The sequence below is a fragment of the Prionailurus bengalensis genome, chromosome F2, assembly GCF_016509475.1.
Source record: "Prionailurus bengalensis isolate Pbe53 chromosome F2, Fcat_Pben_1.1_paternal_pri, whole genome shotgun sequence".
Taxonomy (NCBI): Eukaryota; Metazoa; Chordata; class Mammalia; order Carnivora; family Felidae; genus Prionailurus; species Prionailurus bengalensis.
In genome coordinates, this window is record NC_057353.1 from 66,705,550 (window position 1) to 66,726,908 (window position 21,359).

The 21,359-nt window shown below is 36.1% G+C and overlaps 1 protein-coding gene across 3 annotated transcripts in view; it reads right to left on the bottom strand.

Moving 5' to 3' along the window:
• Positions 1–21,359, bottom strand: part of ATAD2 (ATPase family AAA domain containing 2) — a 68,108-nt gene that overhangs the window by 7,231 nt on the left and 39,518 nt on the right. For all 3 annotated transcript variants that reach the window (XM_043601695.1, XM_043601696.1, XM_043601697.1), the window contains exons 14-22: positions 15,428–15,587; positions 14,599–14,689; positions 13,385–13,699; positions 12,865–12,997; positions 12,333–12,519; positions 11,421–11,606; positions 4,500–4,635; positions 3,289–3,485; positions 2,582–2,741 (exon numbers count right to left, since the gene is read on the bottom strand). In XM_043601695.1, coding sequence (XP_043457630.1) covers positions 2,582–2,741; positions 3,289–3,485; positions 4,500–4,635; positions 11,421–11,606; positions 12,333–12,519; positions 12,865–12,997; positions 13,385–13,699; positions 14,599–14,689; positions 15,428–15,587 — 1,565 coding nt within the window. The remainder of the gene's footprint in view (positions 1–2,581; positions 2,742–3,288; positions 3,486–4,499; positions 4,636–11,420; positions 11,607–12,332; positions 12,520–12,864; positions 12,998–13,384; positions 13,700–14,598; positions 14,690–15,427; positions 15,588–21,359) is intronic.

Consider the following 21,359-nt stretch of genomic DNA (forward strand, 5'->3'; position numbering starts at 1 on the left):
GTGGGGGGGGGGGGGGGAGAAAAAGAAAAGAAAATCAAAATTCCTTTTTTACTTTTACCAGGAAGACTAAAAGTTACTGGAATTGTATTGTTCTGTTTTTGCTGTTAATCTAATGTTCTGGATGTCAGATTTAATTCAGCAGACTAACCCCAAACAATTTTATTGCTCTGTCCTATCTAGCTCCCTGTGAAATATCAGAAAAAAATAGAAGAATCAATCAACAGCAAGACTATATAACAACAGGACAACAACAAAAACAGCAAGGAAAGCTGTATCATTAGTGAGCCAGGGATGTAAAAGAATTTTAGAAGATATAGAGACGATGTTACTGCATTGACAGAGAAACTAAACAGAAAGACAATTAAATAGCAACCCTATACAGGAAACACTGGAAAAGCCGCCTAAACTCAGAGTCCAAGCACTAAAAACTGGAATATGCTTTGAGGCAGACGGCAGGTAATAAGTGAATGTAAAATTGCTTGAACACTTGGATCAATTCCCTCATAAGGCAATAGGCAATATTCACACCCAGGTTAAGAGTTGACAGCAATAGCTATAGTATCAGAAAGATTCCTCAGGGGATTTCTAATTCGGGCACAGGCAAAAGTCTAAGCACTGATTCCCCAACTATGGTAGCATGAGCATCACTTGGAACCTTGTCAATAATGTAAATTCTCAGGCCCTACCCTACATCTACATAATCAGAAACCATGGAGATGGGGCCCTACAAGCTGCATCTTAAGTCCTCTAGGAGACACTGATTGCCTGCTAAAGTTTCAACACCACTGGTCTCAAGTAATTTTAGATTGTCATGATGGACAGAAGCAGCAGCAGCAGTATGACTGCAATGAAACAGAAAAAGTCCTCAGCCTTCACTGTAAATGCTTCCTTCTTTCGACAATTAAGAGGTGTTCTCAGGTTGGTAACCTGTTTCCCAGGGTTTACCTATAGAATTCTGAATTACAGGGAAATGCTTAGGGAAGATGAGGGTAAGGACTGGGAGGGGAAGAACAGAGAGCTTTTCAATTGTTGAACAAACTCTCAGTAGGTCCCTGTGCTAATCAGGCCAATTTATAAACACTTCCAATTAGAAAACAGAAAGCCAATGTACTGGGGAGAGAGTTAACAGGACTATTAAAAAAAAAACCAAAACTATCCACTGAGGGTAAAGGACACTAGCCACAAAAGAAAAATAGGAGGCTAAGAAAAAGAAGCACCTAAGAAAGAATATTTTTGGATATGAGTAAGTTTATATCAGATATATAGATAGATATATTACATATATGAACAAGTGTCATTAAAAACTCCCTTATTTTATAAATTTTATTTATTTTTTAAAGACTTTGTTTTTAAGTAATCTCTGCACCCAATGTGAGACTCAAACCCACAATCCCCAGATCAAGAGTCACATGCTCTACCGACTAAGCCAGCCAGGTGCCCTTACAAATTTTATTTTTTAATTGCCTGTGTAGGTGAGGACAGAATGGGTATATGTATAGAAAAGATCTAAAAAAGTTATCCTCAAACTTAATAGTGTCCACCTTTGGAGAGAGAAAATGGGCGACTTACTTTTTATTGAAGTGTAGTTAACTTATAATATTATATTAGTTTAAAGTGTACAACACAGTAATCAATATTTATATACATTATGAAGTGATCACCATAATAAATCTAGGAGGCTTGGTTTTAAAAATATAGGGGCGCCTGGGTGGCTCAGTCGGTTAAGCGTCCGACTTCGGCTCAGGTCATGATCTCGTGGTTCGTGAGTTTAAGCCCCACATTGGGCTCTGTGCTGACAGCTCAGAGCCTGGAGCCTGTTTCAGATTCTGTGTCTCCCTCTCTCTCTCTGACCCTCCCCCATTCATGCTGTCTCTGTCTCAAAAATAAATAAACGTTAGGGGCGCCTGGGTGGCTTGGTCGGTTAAGCGTCCGACTTCGGCTCAGGTCATGATCTCACGATCCGTGAGTTCGAGCCCCGCGTCAGGCTCTGTGCTGACCGCTCAGAGCCTGGAGCCTGTTTCAGATCCTGTGTCTCCCTCTCTCTCTGCCCTTCCCCTGTTCATGTTCTGTCTCTCTCTGTCTCAAAAATAAATAAACGTAAAAATAAATAAATGTAAAAAAATTTAAAAAAATTATTAGCAAGTATTATATATTACTTTTGTAATAAAAACTGCAATGGTCTAAACTAAGAAAATTCTTTTGAACCTTTTTTATTACAAGGTGTTTATTTTCTACTTCGAGACAGAACACTGATAAACAAATGAAAGAAGTGAGGTTGTTAGTGATTCTGTGTCTCATTAGAGGATACATCACACAACAGTTAATAAATACAGGTATTTTGGCATCAAAGAAACATGCATTCAAATTTTGCCTCTGTCACTTCCTGGCAGTATGATCCTGAATAAGTTTTCTAACCTAACTTCATTTTCCTCAACTGTAAAATGAGAATAATGCTGTATTCAATGGCATTGTGAATGTAAAATGTTTATAGTATATTACCTGGCATACAGTCAACCCTCACTAAATGTTAGCAACCCCTGTTCCTGCCCCCTCCCTGGGGAAAAAACCCACTAATGCTTACCTCCAGGATCCCTATCCGGATTGTATTCTAAAGCATTACTACAGATCAGATCAATATCACTCAAATAGTCTTTCACAGTCAGATACTTGTGGAGATCAATTTTACTGATTACAGATGAAAGGTCCATTGGTTGCTTTATCACAGTGACATAATCAGGAACCTAAAATTCAAGCAAATCACTAAATGAACTCAGAACATAAAAACACTGGAGTCTAGTTGCTCTGCCAGGCAATACAGGGGTGAGAGAATAAATCTATAAGAAGGAATGATAATATATTAATATTAAACCTTTGACTCTATTTAAAGCTGGTTTTATTTTGTATTTACTCTTGTTCTTGGGCACCCATATCTCCAGTAATATCTTATACCTCTTTCCTTGTCCAAACGCCACCCATCCTTCAATGTCAACTTAAGATTTCACTTATTCAGCTTATTATTATTTCAGCTCATTCTAAACCGTGTAGGTTACAATAATATCATGTACCATTAAGTCATTCTTAAATCACAAAGTTCACTGGCTACTCTCTGGAGGAAAGAAAAATGTGTTACATAGTTCTTAAGTCTCCATGTGCTTAGGACACTACTCCATATATTCCACACAAAGGAAAGAAGTTCAGAGTGTAGACAGGGAACCACAGAAACTATTCAAATATTCTCTAATAATATTATAGTTTAGAACACATTTGATCCAAAGATTAAATCAATACCTCATCAGGGTCAACAGGTTTAGTAAATACTCTGAATCGCTTGTCAATAGCAAGCCTATGTGTAACATTTCTCAAGAAAATCCTCAGTTCTCTAAATGTATCTTCTTCTTGTTCTTCTAGTCGTTTCACTTCTTCTGCTGTTAGAGGTCTTGGCTCAGGTGGTGGTGCCACAGGGAGAACCTCCAAGGCCTGCAAAACTTCACATGAATGGAAGATTTTAGTTACCACTCTCTCATCATATCAAGGGCGACAAATAATTTGGTGCACACAGTAGCCAGGCTTTCAGGGGTTATCCTCCTTATAGACCCCAGGAATAGAGGATTTGAAACACTAAAGTGTTACCATAATCTCTATCCCTACATCCCTTCCTACAATAATTGGTAACTTGTAATTTGGAATGCGAATTCCTAAGTCATTACCTCTTTTCCATTTTAAGATCACTTATGAGGCTGTTAAAACTTTGAAAATGCATTATTTTCAGAACAAGAATATTCTACTAAAAAAAGCTTTTTACTAGTTAATTTTTAAAGTAATAAAAAATTGTGTTATGTTTCAAATGTAACAAGTTTAATTTTGTTTAAACAGATGTGTACAAGTACTCAGGATTAAAAAAGGAGTATGAGAGTGCTGCCCTAATAAACTGGCAATCTACTAAAGGAGTAAGTAACAGATAATTATCACATCTCTGTAGTGTGATATTAGTATGAAAAAAGTACAGTGGGTCATAATGATAGAAAATTAATTTTGCCTAGATATGTTAAGGAGTGAAAAATGAGTTACAGTAGTAGGACAAATGGGTCCTTAGGCAGAGATAGGCAAATGGGGATAGAAGCATTACTGAAAGGGAGCAAAAGAATGAATGGAATTAGAAAAGGCAGGAATATGTTGCATGTGGTATAAAGTTAGAGTGCTTTGCAAAGAAGGAGGTGGGGGAAGGAGGGGAGAACGAAAGTGCCGAAAATGGGCTGGGGCTTTACTATGAATTCCAGCTGCAATTCTACATGGACTGGGAGTATACTAGGAAAGAAAGGCCTTGTATGCTTTAAGATCTTCAGTCTACTTTAATGGGAAGCACAGAGATTTATAAGCAGTAGAGGTATCAACCTAATGACTGGGGTTTTGAGTTTGTGTTAGAAGATGATGATGCTATTAATATTTTATTCCCACTGGCTCGGAATTATTGTATATTAAACTTTGACAGAGAAACTAACCTGCTTTCTTTTTTGATACAGGAGGCTTAGCAGCTTGCTTTATAATTAAATCTTCAAAAAATTTTGTCCGTTCTTCTTTACCAGGTAACTGGACATTAAAAATTTCTCCATAATCACGGATAAATAATTCTTGCACCTTAAAAGAGAAAATACATGCATTATATATGTGAATACACAATACTGTGTATGTATTAATCAATGCAACAGTAGGTTATTATACACATATTTTTAATAACCTGAACTATGCAATAAAGAGATGTTTTTAAAACACAGATCTTTTACGTATGCTGGAGTTACATATAAATCGTGTATGCACAGATTAGCAACTAAAAAATATGGGATCTTCTTTAAAACTCAAGACTCTGAAGTTCACATGGTAACTGACATGGCAATGTTTTATATCCAGGGTTTTGTTGAGATCAATTAATTCACTTTCACGACCCAAAGTGAGATAGGAGAAGGAGTGGTTGTTCAGTAAAAATAAAGGCTACAACTTTGCATAGGGTATCTGGGTGGCTCAGTCAGTTCAGTGTCATGTGGACTCTTGATTTTGGCTCAGGTCACGATCTCAGTTTGTGAATTTGAGTCCCATGTCGGGTTCTGTGCTAACAGCACGGAACCTGTTTGGGATTCTCTCTCCCCCTCTTCCTCTGTGCATGTGTGCTCTTTCTCTCTCTCAAAAGAAATGAATTTTTAAAAAAATTGAAAAAAAAAAAAAAGGCTAGTGGGACCTGGCTGGTTCAGTCAGTGGAGTATGCAACTCTTGATCTTGGGGTTGTGAGTTCGAGCCCCATGTTGGGTGTAGAGAGTACTTACAAATAATAATAAAAAAAATAATAAAGGCTAGAAATTAACAAGTGCTAGTGAGGATGTGGAGAAATTAGAACCTCTGTGCTGGTATGAATGTTAAAATGGTGCAGCCATTGTGGAAAACACGGAGTTACCACATAATCCAGTACAGAAGAATTGGGGGTAAAAAAACCACCACGCAACCTGATCCTTGTATACCAATAATCATAGCGGGATTATTCATAGTAGGCAAAAAGTAGAGACAATCCAAATGTTCATCATCAGATGAATGGATAAAAATGTGATACATAAATACAATGGCATATTACTCAGCCTTAAAAAGGAGTGAAATTTAAAAAATCTCTTTTAATGTTTATTTATTTTTGAGAGACAGAGTATGAGCAGGAGAGGGGCAGAGAGAGAGAAAGACACAGAATCTGAAGCAGGCTCCAGGCTCTAAGCTGTCAGGAGAGAGCCTGACGCAAGGCTTGAACCCACAAACCAAGAGATCATGACTCGGGCCAAAGTCGGACACTTAACTGGCTGAGCCACCCAGGTGCCCCAAAAGGGAGTGAAATTTTAATGCACGCTACATCATGGATAAAATCTGAAAACATGTTAAGTGAAATAAGCCAGTCACAAAAGGACAAATACCATATTATTCCACTTACACAGATATGTAGAATAGGTAAATTCATAGAGACAGAAAGTTATTATAACAGAAGTTACTGGGGGGGTTTGGGAAAGGAGGATATGGGGAGTAACTGGTTACTGGGTATAGAGTTTCTGTTTGGGATGATGAAAACATTCTGGAAATGGATATTGGTGATGGCTGTACAACACTGTGAATGTACTTAATGCAATGTACTTTGTCACTGAACTGCACACTTAAAAGGCACTAGTGTACAGTTCAGTGACAAAGTACACTGCATATTTTACTGCCAAAAAAAAGGGCAAAAGAGATCCCCAAAGAATGTTTCTAGCCAATCTCTCAACCCTTTCCAGTATTATTAGAGAATAATATTTATTCCTTGTGCGATGCTTATGCACTTTGTTTTGTGTATCTTTGACATCTAGAAGTTTACATTCATAGCTTTTGCATGACCTGATTCGCAGGGTCTTCCACGCTTCCATATTTATGAAAATGTTCCTAGTATGTTATATGAAACTTTCCTCCTGTTGTCCCAACGTCACTTATGAAAGGTCTCTATTTTTGTTAATTCATTTACTAAATTACTATGCAAGCAAGAGTCTACCAGTGGACTATATTACGTTAATTTGCCCATGCTGGCCCGAATTCCAGTTTTAATTTTTAATTTTGTGGTATGCTTTAATATTTGATGGTCTTAGAAGCTCCTCATTGGTTTTTCAACATTTTCTTGGAAATTCAAGCACTTATTCCTTCTCTATTGAATTTTAGAATCCACCTATTTTATTGGAATTAGTACCTTTTCCCCCTCTCTCATGGCTTGTTATATGCTGTATTTCTATTTTTTATTGTTATAACTGTTAACAGAAATACCTAAGTTTCTTTTTTCTAGCAAACTGTACGGTTAATCAATATCTAGATATCAGACAAAAATCTGAATGTGCTTTTATTTCCTTATTCTCCATTGCAATATCCTTCTTGCCATTATCAAGTTCAGACTAAGACCAACTTAGATTTAGTTTCACATTCCTTAAAAAATTTTTTCTATCACAATTTTGTGACAATAAGTTTTACTGTTTTCTTTGTTCACTGCTTCTTATATGCCACTTCTAGGGGCGCCTGGGTGGCGCAGTCGGTTAAGCGTCCGACTTCAGCCAGGTCACGATCTCGCGGTCAGTGAGTTCAAGCCCCGCGTCAGGCTCTGGGCTGATGGCTCAGAGCCTGGAGCCTGTTTCCGAGTCTGTGTCTCCCTCTCTCTCTGCCCCTCCCCCGTTCATGCTCTGTCTCTCTCTGTCCCAAAAATAAAATAAACGTTATATGCCACTTCTACAAAATAAAAATCCAAGAGAAATAATCCTTTAATAATTTTTTCAATCAAGGGTTTGAGTCATTTGTCATAGTTTCTTAGGCACTGCATATTGAAAAATATCTTTGTTTTGCTCTCTCATTCAAATGCTAACTTTGTTGGGAAGGAAATTAAGGTTTAAAATTATTTTCTTTCAAAACTTTGAAACTATAGCTCAGTTGTCTCCTTAGTAGCTAGTGTTACCAATGAGAAGGTAGAAGCCATTTGATTTTTAGTCCTTTCTAGTAGTATTTTTTCTCTCAGAAGATTTAAAAATTTTCCTCTGTACTTACATTTTCTCTTCTATATTTACTTTCCCTTCCCTATCATAAAGCCCATTAAACAGGTGTTAGACCTGAATTGATCTCCTGTATTCTAACTTTTTTTCCTGATTTTTCAAATCTCTGTCCTTTTGTATCAGATAGGGTAAGAATTCCCGGTGTCACGATCTCCCATCTTGCTAATTCACTCTTTATCTGTGTCTGCTCTTTTTCAAAAGCCTCACAGAGTTTTTACTTGGGGGTGCGGGGAGTTACTTCATTTATAACATCTCCATTTGGTTCTTTTCTACAACAGTCTGTTGGTGATACATGGATATGATTATTCATTGAGCTGTCCTTCTCAAATGCTTATTTATAAGCTCCTCTTCGCCTGCCTTTGAATTCTTGACTGTCCATAGCTGTCAAGCTATTCTAGCTTCTACTCCCAGTGATTATATGAAGAAGCTAGCCTATACTAGAAATAAAATTTACCTGTAATTTGCTTTCTGAGCACAGGGTTTTCCCATTCCTCCTGATCTTGACAGCCACAGATAGTCACTGTTCTGACACAGTAGTCTTTGGGCCCAACCTCACTGCTCTAGCTGAGGATGAACAGCTTTGCTGACTTCTGCCTGGTATGGCCAGAAGTGAAGAAAACTAATTAACTAAAAGTTGTCCAAGGGCTCTTTCAATTCCTTTCCAGCATTGCCTCAGCGCTAGAAACCATTCCCATCTTGGAAATCAGTCCTCTCATGCACATGCTTTGAACTGTGGTAACCCTCATCAATCTAATCCCCACTGTTCTTTCATGGGTTCATGAAAGTTGCTAATCTATTCAGAACATTCTCATTTTTCCCATGCTGCTAAATTGTTAAGGGTTCACTAGTGCTCATGGATATAGGTACTCTGACTACAATTCTGAGATGGACAAGCTCCAATGTAGCTAAAAATGGTACACACAGTGTTCTCATTTATTATATAGCCCAATGCTGTACAGACAGTATCAATGAACCACTAAAAACTATATAAGGCTCAAAGTGGACTTGCTTATTTATAGCCATATAAATTACATTATTCATTTTTTAAAATAAGCAATCCATGGTCCTGTGCCCACTCCACCCTACCATGCAGTGTGATACTGGGATGCTTTACTCAGTTTACAATTATATGCTTAAGAAATATTACCCCCCAAAACAGAGAAGCTATTCTTCAAAGAAAGATCTTTAAGTGCAGAATTCCCACATTCTTGACAAAGTTATCTCAGATCAAACGGACTGCAGATTTTCAACCTCCCTACATCCATATTAAGAATGCTCAGCTATTTTGTCTTGTTATCAAGAGTATAAAATTATCTTTCAAATTTCAAAATGATTAACAATGTTTTAACTGACAGTGAGTACAATAAGCCAATGGTATAATGTGGCTACTAAATAGTAATTCTTCTTTACTTTGTTAAGCAGAACACTGCTAGAGTACTTCATTCTGGGTACAGCTTTTCAAAGGGAATATAAAGACATTCAGGAGAGTGACAGAATTCTGAAGAAACTAAAAATATGTGATGTGTGGCAGAGCCTATTATCAGGCCCATGTCCTCTTCTTCTTAGGCACACTGCTCTGTCATACTTCCTAGTCTCCCTTGCTGTTAGGTACAGCCATGTGAGGTTCAGCCAATGGAATGGGAGAGAAAACGATACATATCTTTCGAATCAGGCACATAAATGGGCCACTCCTTTCAGTGGGGTGGAGTAAAAGCAGGCTGCAAAGTCACGTGATGAAACTGAGAAAGTTCTCTCAGCCTGAATGTCTGGAATGACTACATGGGAGGTACCTGAATGCAGTCACCTGCATAGTATAGTTAAGCGAGTGAGAAATAAACTTCTACTGTATTAACAACCCTAAGGAATATACTGTTATCACAGAAGCAATGTTTAGTGTGAAGAAGTTTGAGTCAGAGTGGGGAGATGCAAATAAACATAATAGAGCATTCGAATACACAAAGAGTTGTCATGATGAAAACAGACTTGACAGGTTCTAGATAGCACTCAGAAAACAGATAAAGAAATGGAAGCCTCTCAAAATGAGTTTATTTTTTAGGAATCAGAGCTAACGAACTGAATAGTAAAGAAAATGTTTCACCAAAAGTGGAATATCCACATAAAAGATCAAGTATAAAGGAAGAGTCCAGAACTAAATTAACTAAACTAGAAGCCATTAAGAATCTATAACATACACTTAATATCTGTTTCCCAGCTTGCTCAAATTCCAGCTGAATACCTCACAATTAACTATTAAAACAGGGCCATCAGGGACATCATTCTTGTCCTCGGATAACTCAATCTCATTTCCTTCTACTCTGCTCTCCACTCACTTGGCTCTAGCCACCCTGGTCTTCTTAAGCTATTTTTCTAACATATCAAACACACTTTTGCCTCAGGGTCTTTGCACTTGCTTTTCTTCTGCCAAGAACCTTTGTCCCTCAGATACCCCAAATGGGTTACTATTTTACCTTTTTCAGGTCTTTGCTCAAAAGTCATCTTCTTAGGCCTTACTTAAGACTATTTATTTAACACTGTGACCCTACCACACTCTCTTGGCATTGCTTAGCTAAATTTTTCTCCATAGCAATAGGTTAATATTATACATTTTATCTATTTATTTTTACTTTCTCAACTAAGGTGTGTGTGAGCCCTAGGAAGATAGAGAAATTTTTGTATTTTTCAATGCTATACTCCATTACCCAGAACTATGCCTGACACAGAATAAGCACTCAATAAATATCTCTTTAATAAAATATTTGAATTTATCTTCCTACTCACATTCTAAAATATGCAAACCAATTTTGTCAAAGATATGGAAAACTCATTAAATTCAGTCATTAAAAACAAAACAAACCACAGAGAAGCCTACAATATACTCTGAGAATTGAAAGGTGGAAAAAAAAGTCTCTTCATGTATTTTACATTTCACTAGGAGACAGAGAGGCAAACAAATATTTAATGGCAAGCAGTGATAAAAACAAAATACAGTAAGGGAAAAGAGAGTGATGGGAAGAGGAGCTAATCACTATAATTGAGAAACTGATCAGGGAAGGCCACTCTGAGGTGACACCTGGGCAGAGACCTGAGAAAAATAAAGGATCATGCCAGGCAAATATCTAGAAAAGTATTTCAGGCAGAAAAAGTGTGAACTTTTGTCCATGGTAGTTGTCTAAACAGGCACTAACTTGAAAATACAGTAATTTGGTACAAACAAAAATTCTAAATGTGCATACTCTTCAACTAAGCTACAGTTATTCCACTTTTAGGAATGGATGCTAGAAAAGTCCACATAGTAATGCTCATACAAAATAAGCTCAGGGGCACCTGGGTGGCTTAGTCATTTAAGTGTCTGAGCCTTGACTTTGGCTCAGGTCATGATCTCATGGTTCATGAGATCAAGACTTGTCCCTGCTTGGGATTCTCTCTTTCCGACCCTCCCCTGCTTATACTCTCTCTCTCAAAATAAACATTAAAAAAAAAAAAAAAAAAGCCCAAGGACGCTCACTCTAACAGTTCAATAGAAACAAAAACTAAAAAACAACCAAAATACCTATGAACAAGAATCTGGATAAATTTGGGTACATCAAGACAATGGAAAAAGCCATGCTACTTTTAAAAGGAATGGGACTGTGTATTAAAAAAAAAAAGTGTGTGTGTATACACACACACATACACATATATATGGCAAGTTGCAGAATAGTATGCATCATATAACCCCGTTTTTGGAAGAGAAAAAGATTTATAATGCAGCCTTACTATACACACATATAAATACACCCACCATCCTTCCCAACAAGCCCATATATCATATGTACAGTGACTTTCCCCTCTACAAATTACCTCTTCTGGCAGAGCAGAATGGGGTTTGTCAGAAGTTGCAAGTAGTAAAACTGGAGCAAATGAAGGAATATTCTGTAACAATGTAATAAATGTGGCTTTCAGTGTTGGTCCAACTATTTCCCACCACAAGTGGATATGAGGAACATATACTATACTTGGTGCTGTTCTCTTAGCTTCACGAATCATCTAGTAGAGAGGGAAAAAAATTATATTCAGTTAAAGAGTTAGTATGTTAGTAATGCTCGCTTTTTATTGGTCTGGAACAATGTTTAACTTCCCAGAATTATTATATAAAACCCTCAAGATTTTAAAATGCTTTCCCGTTTCGGTCTTATTTTTAAATGTTTTGTAAAAGTCTTGTAAAGTTCTAGTAAGAGGCAAAAGATTTATGTGATATGAAGAGAAATCTGAGTATTAAAAGTCTTATTTTTAGGAAAACATAATTGCTTTAAGCAATTAGGAAGAAAACAGCTTAATACATCTAGAAGACTTCTGTTAAATGCAAAAATAGAAAACTTACATTTGAAAAATTTTAATATAAAGATAGCAAAAACAGAAGCAGCAGAATATCTGAGTGCTTACCATGCAGCAGTCACTGTTTTAAATACTCTACCCACTTAATCCTCACAGCAGCCATACAAGGTAAATACTATTATTATCTCCATTTTGCAAATGGGGGAAACAAGGCAGAGATCTAATAACTTTCCTAGGTCACACAGATATTAAATGGTAGAAATGTGATTTAAACCCATACTCTTTAATGACTAAGCAATTACATATAGTTCTATTTCATAAACCTGGAGGTAGAAATCAAAGATAAAAAAAAAGTTCAAAACGGATAAGCAATTCTAGACTGTGTCTCTGGAAGACTGCTTCTCTTACAGCTTACTTGTCTGGGCAATAATGAATTACCTGGGCACACGTTTCTTCAGGAGATGTAGCGCTGACTCCAAAAAGAACAGGAATGTCTAAGGTATATACTGCAAATTTTTCCAAAGCGTGGATGACAGCTGGTGCCAAATGAGAACCTTGCCCAAATCCTGGCTCTCCCACTATCAATATTCTTGGTCGAAAAGACATAGGTTGATAACATGCATTTCTGAAAGAAATTAGCTGTATTTTAGAAAAAGCAAAAGTTAAAATTTTCCTCCTAAATTACCAATTTTTAACTTTCTTAAGGCAAAATTTTTGACTATATGGCTGGTCAATCTGTAACAGTATGGTTCAAGTAGTCTTTGGAAAATATCAACCTCCACAGATTTTAGGACTACTTTATACAGTGTAATTTCTATTATGGTGACAACTGTAATACCAAAAAATTTTTGATATTTTAACTTAAAAAAAGAAGATCAGTTAGCATTCTTATATTTTCAACCACCATCTTTTAGTTTCTAGGAATTTACACACAAGAAATTATATATATTCATTTGCAAGGGAAATATACCTATTCAAATGAAGAAAATTAAAATTTTCTTTTGCCTTATTAAAGGGTTTTTGAGAAAGCCCATTTTCATATACGGATGGAACATCATCATCACTGTATGCCAAGTCACTTTCTAGCAGAGGACAAGAAATATCTACAAAACAAAAAAATTGTACATTAGTAACTTTTCTGGATTGCAAAAAGCAAACGTTTATGTAATGCATTAGTTAGCAAATCAATGTCCATGAAATGTACAACAAAATTTAAGAATCAAAAACATTTGTGTAGATATGAATAACAAATATAAATGCACTTCAAATTCAAACAGAATTAAGGGCAATCTTTGAAGTAAGTTTCCTTCAAACATCCAGGCAAGGCAGGACTAAATTCCTTTCAAGAGGCTGTTTTCTAAAAAAACAAACAAACAAACAAACAAACAAACAAAAAAACACACACACAAAAAAACCAAACACAAAACATTTCTGGGATGTATAAAACATTTAGTTTTCCTGATTATTAAATGGCCGATCAAGTATCATACCTGAGTCTAAAGCTTTATTTGTTCTGATTTCTGCATGTGGAAATACTCTCTGCAGGGCTTCTAAGATCTGGTGAACAGTACTTTGTAGGAGTGGTTTCACAACAGTGGACAATGCCTGCCCAGGTGATGTCACAGCTCTTTGGGCAGCTGGTATCATCTTTTGCATGGCTACCTCAAAATCCTTAGCTGAGATGTTAATTGAAGAGAGATCCAACTGTAGTTTCTCACTAGTGGTATAAATTTGTGGGTAGCGTCGACGCAGAGCACATAAAGCGGCCTCAGAGCATATTGACTTAATATCTGCACCACAGTATCCTATCCAAGGCAACCAAAAAAAATGTTTTAAAGTAAATCACCACCCTATGAGCCTGAATATGGTTAAAAGAAAATTAAAACTCAACATAGAAATATAGTAAAATATTCAGAGTAAGGATAAAATCTCTCTTCCACTCAGTAAACTTGTAACGGTTAATAACCATCAACAAATCAATCAACTTTTGCAAGTGAAATGTACAAACACTAAATGGAGCACAGCGGTCAAGAACAAGAATTTTAAAATGACAGACTAAGTTCAAACTCCAGTTTTTCATTTACTGCACATATGATCTTTGGAGAATCATTTATGCTCTTTCAGCCATTTCTACATCTGTAAATTGGGGATAATGCTACCTGCAGGACTGATATGAGAATTTCTCGAAGTAACATATATAAAATGCTTAACAGAATGACTAGAAAATGTAAACAGCAAAAGATAGCTATTATTATTATTTTCTAACATTGCTCTCAAATTCCCCAATAGCCAATTCATCAAATATCTCTATTTAATATCCAGGATTTTTAAAGAAAACATGCCACAAATAAGAGACCAGAAACAAACAAAATCTGTATTGCTTTAAACATAACCTTGCCCAAGACTACAACTTAGTTTCTTTTTTTTTTTTCTTTTTTTTTTTTATGTTTATTTATTTTTGGGACAGAGAGAGACAGAGCATGAATGGGGGAGGGGCAGAGAGAGAGGGAGACACAGAATCGGAAGCAGGCTCCAGGCTCTGAGCCATCAGCCCAGAGCCTGACGCAGGGCTCGAACTCACGGACCGCGAGATCGTGACCTGGCTGAAGTCGGCCGCTTAACCGACTGCGCCACCCAGGTGCCCCTACAACTTAATTTCTGAAATGCATGCATTTTATCTTTTAATGCCTAAAGCAATGTTTACCAACACAGTTTTCTGCTAGTTCTTCTAGAAATATGTCCAGTGGTTTAGGATTCCAATCTCTTGTATGAATCTTAAGAATTTCTTTTCGAGCCTGTAAATAAGAACAATTTTAATTTTTTTATAATAAGGCGTTATTCAGATTTGAATAATTTCAATTTAAAACAGTTTTATCTAAAAATCATAAAGAAATCAATACCTACTATAACAAAAAACAGTAAAAAGAAAAAGATGCACTTGTAAGCATTTAAGGAATTTATGTTAAAGAAGATTCGTATTTCTAGTGTTTAAGTTCTAGGCATCATAAATGTGAATGAGAAAAATTAATAATGATGGAACTATTGTTCATTCTGGTCTATATTAAGAATTGTTTAAGAGTACTGACAGCACTACTCATGTTTTCCTCCTTGGTTCTCAAGAGATTAAGTGGCTTTAAAACAACTAGGTAGGATTGTATGGTAGTGTCCATGCAAAAGTCAAGGCTAATAAATTGACTAAGGATTAACTGTTCATTATTAGGCTACATGCTCTGAAGCAAAATAAAGTCATATGGTAACATTCAAAGGCTATGCTCAAATTGAGAAAAATGTAAAAGTACATTTAGGGGGGCATTATTTTAATTAGAAAAAAAAGAATTAAAAAAATCCATATTCTTTTCTTTAAATAAAATAAAACCTCCCTAAGAATACATACATTACCTCTTTGGATGTTAATCACATTTGACTTTGCTTCAGAACATACAAAACTCAAACTTCAAATTTTCACTGTGCCAAGATTTCCTATGATAAGAGCAACATAGTCTGTCAAATTCTGAATAATGTTAAATTCCTACATCTTTGTCAGGTAGGCTGAAAAGGAATTCTCTGTCAAAGCGACCAGGCCTTCGCAAAGCAGGATCGATAGAATCCAGTCTGTTGGTAGCACCAATGACCACAATTTCTCCTCTGCTGTCCAATCCATCCATAAGAGCTAGCAAGGTGGAAACAATGGAACTAAATGTAAAAATAAACGACAAGAAATTAAACATATGATGCTGAATATATTATTCCTTCTTATGCTAAGACTTAATACATTAAACATGTGAACACATATTCTCAAAGCATGCCATTACTTCCCACAGATTTAAAAACCTTGTAAAATAACATACTAAATGGCATGTAGAGGTTAAAATCAATGAAAAACATAAATGGTTTTTAGAATGCCACTAATGGAAGACATTTCATAAAGCGTAACTTCACATAGGAACTTAAGAGTTCCTCAAAAAGGATACTTCAAAAAAAAAAATACTAGATAAACTGTATCTAAAAAGTGGTCCATTGTATACACATTATCAACAAAGAATGCCCAAATAAAATAGAATATACATAAAGCATTGAAAGAAAAAGAACTTTAATTACATTTTAATTATGGAGAGAGAATAGTAAAACAATCTCCACATCTTCATCACCCCTTTTTAATAATTATTAATGTCCTCTCAGGGCGCCTGGGTGGCTCAGTTGGTTAAGTGTCCAGGTTTGGCTCAGGTCATGATCTTACGGCTTGTGGGTTTGAGCCCGGCATCAGGCTCTGTACTGACAGCTCAGAGCCTGGGGCCTGCTTCAGATTCTGCGTCTCCCTCTCTCTCTGCCCCTCCCATGCTCACACTTTTTCTCTCTCAAAAATAAATAAGAATATAAAAAAAGTTATCAGTGTCGCTTTTTTATGACTTCACCCAATTGTGTTTTTCTCCATCCAACAGATTTTAAAGAAAACCCCAAAAACTTTCCACAGATCATTTAATCCATAAATATTTCATATTAAATACTTCATGTATTTATTTCTAATATAAGGACTTTTAAAAACTCCCACAGTACCAGGACACCAATGGAAATGACAATAATTCCTTAACATCACCTAATATTTAATTTTCCTAATTGTTTCAAAATATCTTTTCTACATTTGATGTTTTTAAGCCAAGATCCACACACCTTGGGGTCAAATGTCCCTCAATTCCTTAACAGTCCCCATTGAACCTTCTTTTTTTGCCTTCATGCCTTTTATTTGTTGGAAGAAACTGGGTCTTTGCCTTGTAAAATTTCCTTCCCACATTCTGGATTAGGCTAACTTGTTTCCTGATAGGGTCATTAACTTGTCCTATGTCGTTCGTATTTCCTACAAACTAGCAGTTAGATCTAGAAGCTTAATAGATGCAGGTTAAACTACTTAGGATAGCATATATGATAGGAGTATTCCATGTACTTCCTATTGTGTACTCAGCAGGTACATAATACCAGTTTCTCATTTAACATCAGGGGATTGGGTTTACATGAGGGGTTATCAGCTTACTACATTCATCCTAAACTTCGCCATCAACCTTTTTACTGTTTTTGTAGCCACTTACAATTATTGCTTAGATCAAGGTTTCTCAATCTTGGCACAAATGGCATTTGGGTCAGGTAATTATCTGTTGTACAGAGCTGTCCTTGGCACTGTAGAATGTTTAACAACATCTGTAGTTTTCACCCACTAGATGCCAGTGATACATCACTCACCTCCTCCAATCTGTCACAAAAATGTCTCCAGACATTTGTTCCATGGGGGGCAAAATCTACTCTCAGTTGAAAACCACGTGGCTAGATCTACTATGTCATAAGGGGTTGCAAAATGGTGATTTTCTATTTCAATTATTTCCTCTGTATTTATTACCTATGATTTCCCTATAAAGAACAATGTTACTTCATCAATTACTCTCAATCATGGCATGAATCATAGTTACAGGACAGGAAAAAGAAATGCCTGATTCATTTTGTTTATCAATTTTCAGAGTAATGAGTCACTGTTTTAGCACCCTTTGGAGTGACAAATTAAATTTTTATTTTTTAAAAAAAGATCATTAAAAACTGACTCTATTATAAGCATTATTATTTTTTAAAAAAATTTCTTTTGATGTTTTTATTTATTTTTAAGACAGAGCATGAGCAGGGGAGGGGCAGAGAGAGAGGGAGACACAGAATCCAAAGCAGGCTCCAGGCTCTGAGCGGTCAGTACAGAGCCTGACGTGGGGCTCGAACTCACAGACTGTGAGATCATGACCTGAGCCTAAGTCAGACACTTAACCGACTGAGCCACCCAGGCGCCCCTATAGTCATTATTATTTTTGATGCTCGAATTATCCCATCTTGGCCAATTGAAACTTTCAAAACTGACTATGTCATTCTGTTATGACCCTAGTAGTTTTCAATTGCTTCTTTGCTTCCAGGCATTACAAGATATTCCAGGCTAGTCTTGCTTATTTCCAAACTCATTTCTATTACCCACCATCTCTCCTCTAAGTGCTAGTACCACATTTTGGGTGCCAGGGGTGTGAACTGCTACTGGGTTGTAGTAACTCCTAGGCATTTTTAAGTGTCCAGAGCTAGAAACTATTTTTTCTTAAAAAAATTCATCCTGAGGGGCGCCTGGGTGGCGCAGTCGGTTGGGCGTCCGACTTCAGCCAGGTCACGATCTCGCGGTCCCTGAGTTCGAGCCCCGCGTCGGGCTCTGGGCTGATGGCTCAGAGCCTGGAGCCTATTTCCCATTCTGTGTCTCCCTCTCTCTCTGCCCCTCCCCCGTTCATGCTCTGTCTCTCTCTGTCCCCCTCCAAAAAAATAAATAAACGTTGAAAAAAAAAAATTCATCCTGAAAGGCACCTGGGCGGCTCAGTCAGTTAAGGGTCTGACTTTGGCTCAGAACATGATCTCATGGTTCATGAGTTCAAGCTGACAGTGCAGAGCCTGCTTGGGATTCTCTCTCTTTCCCCCTCTCTCTGCCCCCTCCCACTCTTACTCACTCTCAAAATAAATAAAGTTAAAAGTAAAAAAAAAAAAAAAAAAAAATCAATCATCATGAATTCATATTGATACTCCCAATTCAAAGTTAAGATTTAAGGGTTTTAATTTATTTTATATTTATATCCTTCCTTAAGCTAAAAATCATATTTTCTACGGCATTCACATACTTACTTGTATTGTCTTTCAATATTATTACTAACAGATAAAAATTACAGTTTAATAATGTTCAATGTGCTAACTTTTAAAAATGCTTAATTTAACAAAAATGTTTGTGCTCAGATATTTTAAGTCTTTGGTTAAAAAATTGCACATTAAGTTTCTCATATCAATATATAAGCCACCCAGTTTCCCAACACCATTTACTGAAGAGACTGTCTATATTCTTGTGTACAATATCCCCACTGCATATTCCTGCTTTTATCAGAGATTAATTGATCATATATAAGTGTGGGTTTATTTATGGGCTCTCTATCCTATTCTATTGACCTATTTTTGTGCCAGTGCTATACTGTTCTGATTACCATAGTTTTGTAGCATATCCTGAAATCCGGGATTGTGATACCTCCACCTTTGCTCTTCCTCAGGATTGCTTTGGCAATCTTTGAAACTGGACCATTTTCTTACACAATTCACAAAAACAAACTCAAAATGGATTAAAGACCTACATGTGAGACCAGAAACCATAAAACTTCTTAAAGAAAACATAGGGAATAATCTCTTGGACACTGGCCTTATTAGCAACAGTTTTCTAGATGTGTCTTCTTAGACAAAGGAAACAAAAGCAAAGTTAAACTATTGGGACTGTATCAAAATAAAAACCTTTTGCAAAGCAAAGGAAGGTATCAACAAAACAAAAAGGCAACCTACTGAATGGGAGAAGACCTCCACAAATGATGTATCCAATAAGGCATTAATATACAAAATATATAAAGAACTTACACAACTCAAAACCAAAAAAAACCAAAACAAAACAAAAACCAAATAATCTATTTAAAAAATTGGCAGAGCACATTCTTTGAAAGAGCAAACACTTTTCTAAAGAAGACATACAGATAGCCGAAAGACACGTGAAAAGATATTCAACTAGCCATCAGGGAAATGAAAATCAAAACCACAATAAGGTATTGTCTTATATCTGTCAGAATGGTAACATCAAAAGACAAGAAATAACAAGTGTTGGTAAAGATGTGGAGAAAAGAAGACCCTCATGCACTGTTGCTGGGAATGTAAATTGTTACAGCCACTATAGAAAATAGGATGGTGGTTCTTCAATAAGTTAAAAATACCATATAATCCACTACTGTTTATTACCCCCCCCCAAAACAAAAACGCTACCTGGAAAAGATACATGTACTTCTATGTTTATTGCAGCATTATTTACAATAGCCAAGATATGAAAGCAACCTAACTGTCCATCAATAGATGATAGATGGGTAAAGATGATGTGCTATATATGTATACAATGGAATATCAGCCATAAAAAAGAATGGGATCTTGCCATCTGAGGCAACTTAGAGGATGTTACACTAAATGAAATAAGTCATTCAAAGACAAATAACAAATTATTTCAGTTACATGTGGAATCTAAAAACAAAACAAATAAACACCACAGAAACAGAACCATAAATATAGAACAAACTGGTCACTGCCAGAGGAAGGGAGATTGGGGGTGTGGGCAGAATGGGTGAAGATTAAGAGGTACAAACTTACAGTTATAAAGTAAGTCATGAGAATGAAAAGTGTAGCACTGGGAATATAGTGAATATTGTAATAATACTGTATGGTGACAGATGACAACTACACTTACCTTGTATGAGCATAGCTTAATATATAGAAATGCTGAATTGTTATGTTTTACACCTTAAACTAGTAACACTGTAGGTCAACTATCCTTCAATTAAATACATGTATGTACTTGAGAAGGCATGTGCTTCCCAAATTATAATTTTTGTTGCTAAAATTTCTAATTCCTTTTAGAACTATTCCAAAACATAGTACTCAATTATTTGGTTGCAAAGTAATGGTAGTATTGTTAAATATGTTTGATCCTACCAATACAATGAATACAATATGGCTGCTGATGAAATTTGTCATATATAAAAAGTCTGTATGATTACTGTAAGTTATTGCAGACACAACTATTTTTACCATAGCACTTAACATTTTGATTTACTAAGAGCAACAAATGAAATTGTATATAGTATCAAGTCAAAGACCACCAGACTACAGTAAATATTGTTAGCTGTTAAGAAAATAAAAACCTACTTCTCACATTATTATGTCTTATTCCTCTTCATATTATTTATAATAAAAAACAATACTGGCATATATGAAGACATGTAAACATTTGCTTTAGAGTATCCAAAATTAATTAAGCAATTACAGATAATACTTGAGACAATTTGAAAAGAGGGTTCTGAAAAACTGAAGATGAACTAGGATTAAAATTTAGATTCAAGTTGAGGCAGTGTCACTAAGGACAAGTGCCCCCACCTTGGCAGTCAGTTTATCATAGAGGAGATGCAATTCTCTCATTCTGAAAATTAAAAAGTTGGACTAATAACTGAATCTCAAACTAGTAGTCATGCACTAAGACATATTTTGTTTGGCCAAAGCAGTATCTTAAAAAGATCTGAATTAGTTGGCAACATTTAAAAGATATTTAACACAAAAATTTGAATATAACATTTAAGAAAGTGCAAATTTATTTTTCAAGTCTGAGTCAACTTCTGCACTTCAATAATAGGTTTGGGCTAAAAACAACTGGCTATGCTCTTATGATTAGATGCTCAGCCACACTCCAAACCATAGTCCCACTCTTACTACTGGCTTGCCTCACTCATTTCATTTGCCTTACACCTCACTAGCCAGTGGACATTTAAGTTTGTATCATGAATTAAACCTGTAACCAAGATTTTAATACTGTGCTTGTGAATACCTTGCCATGCAGAACAG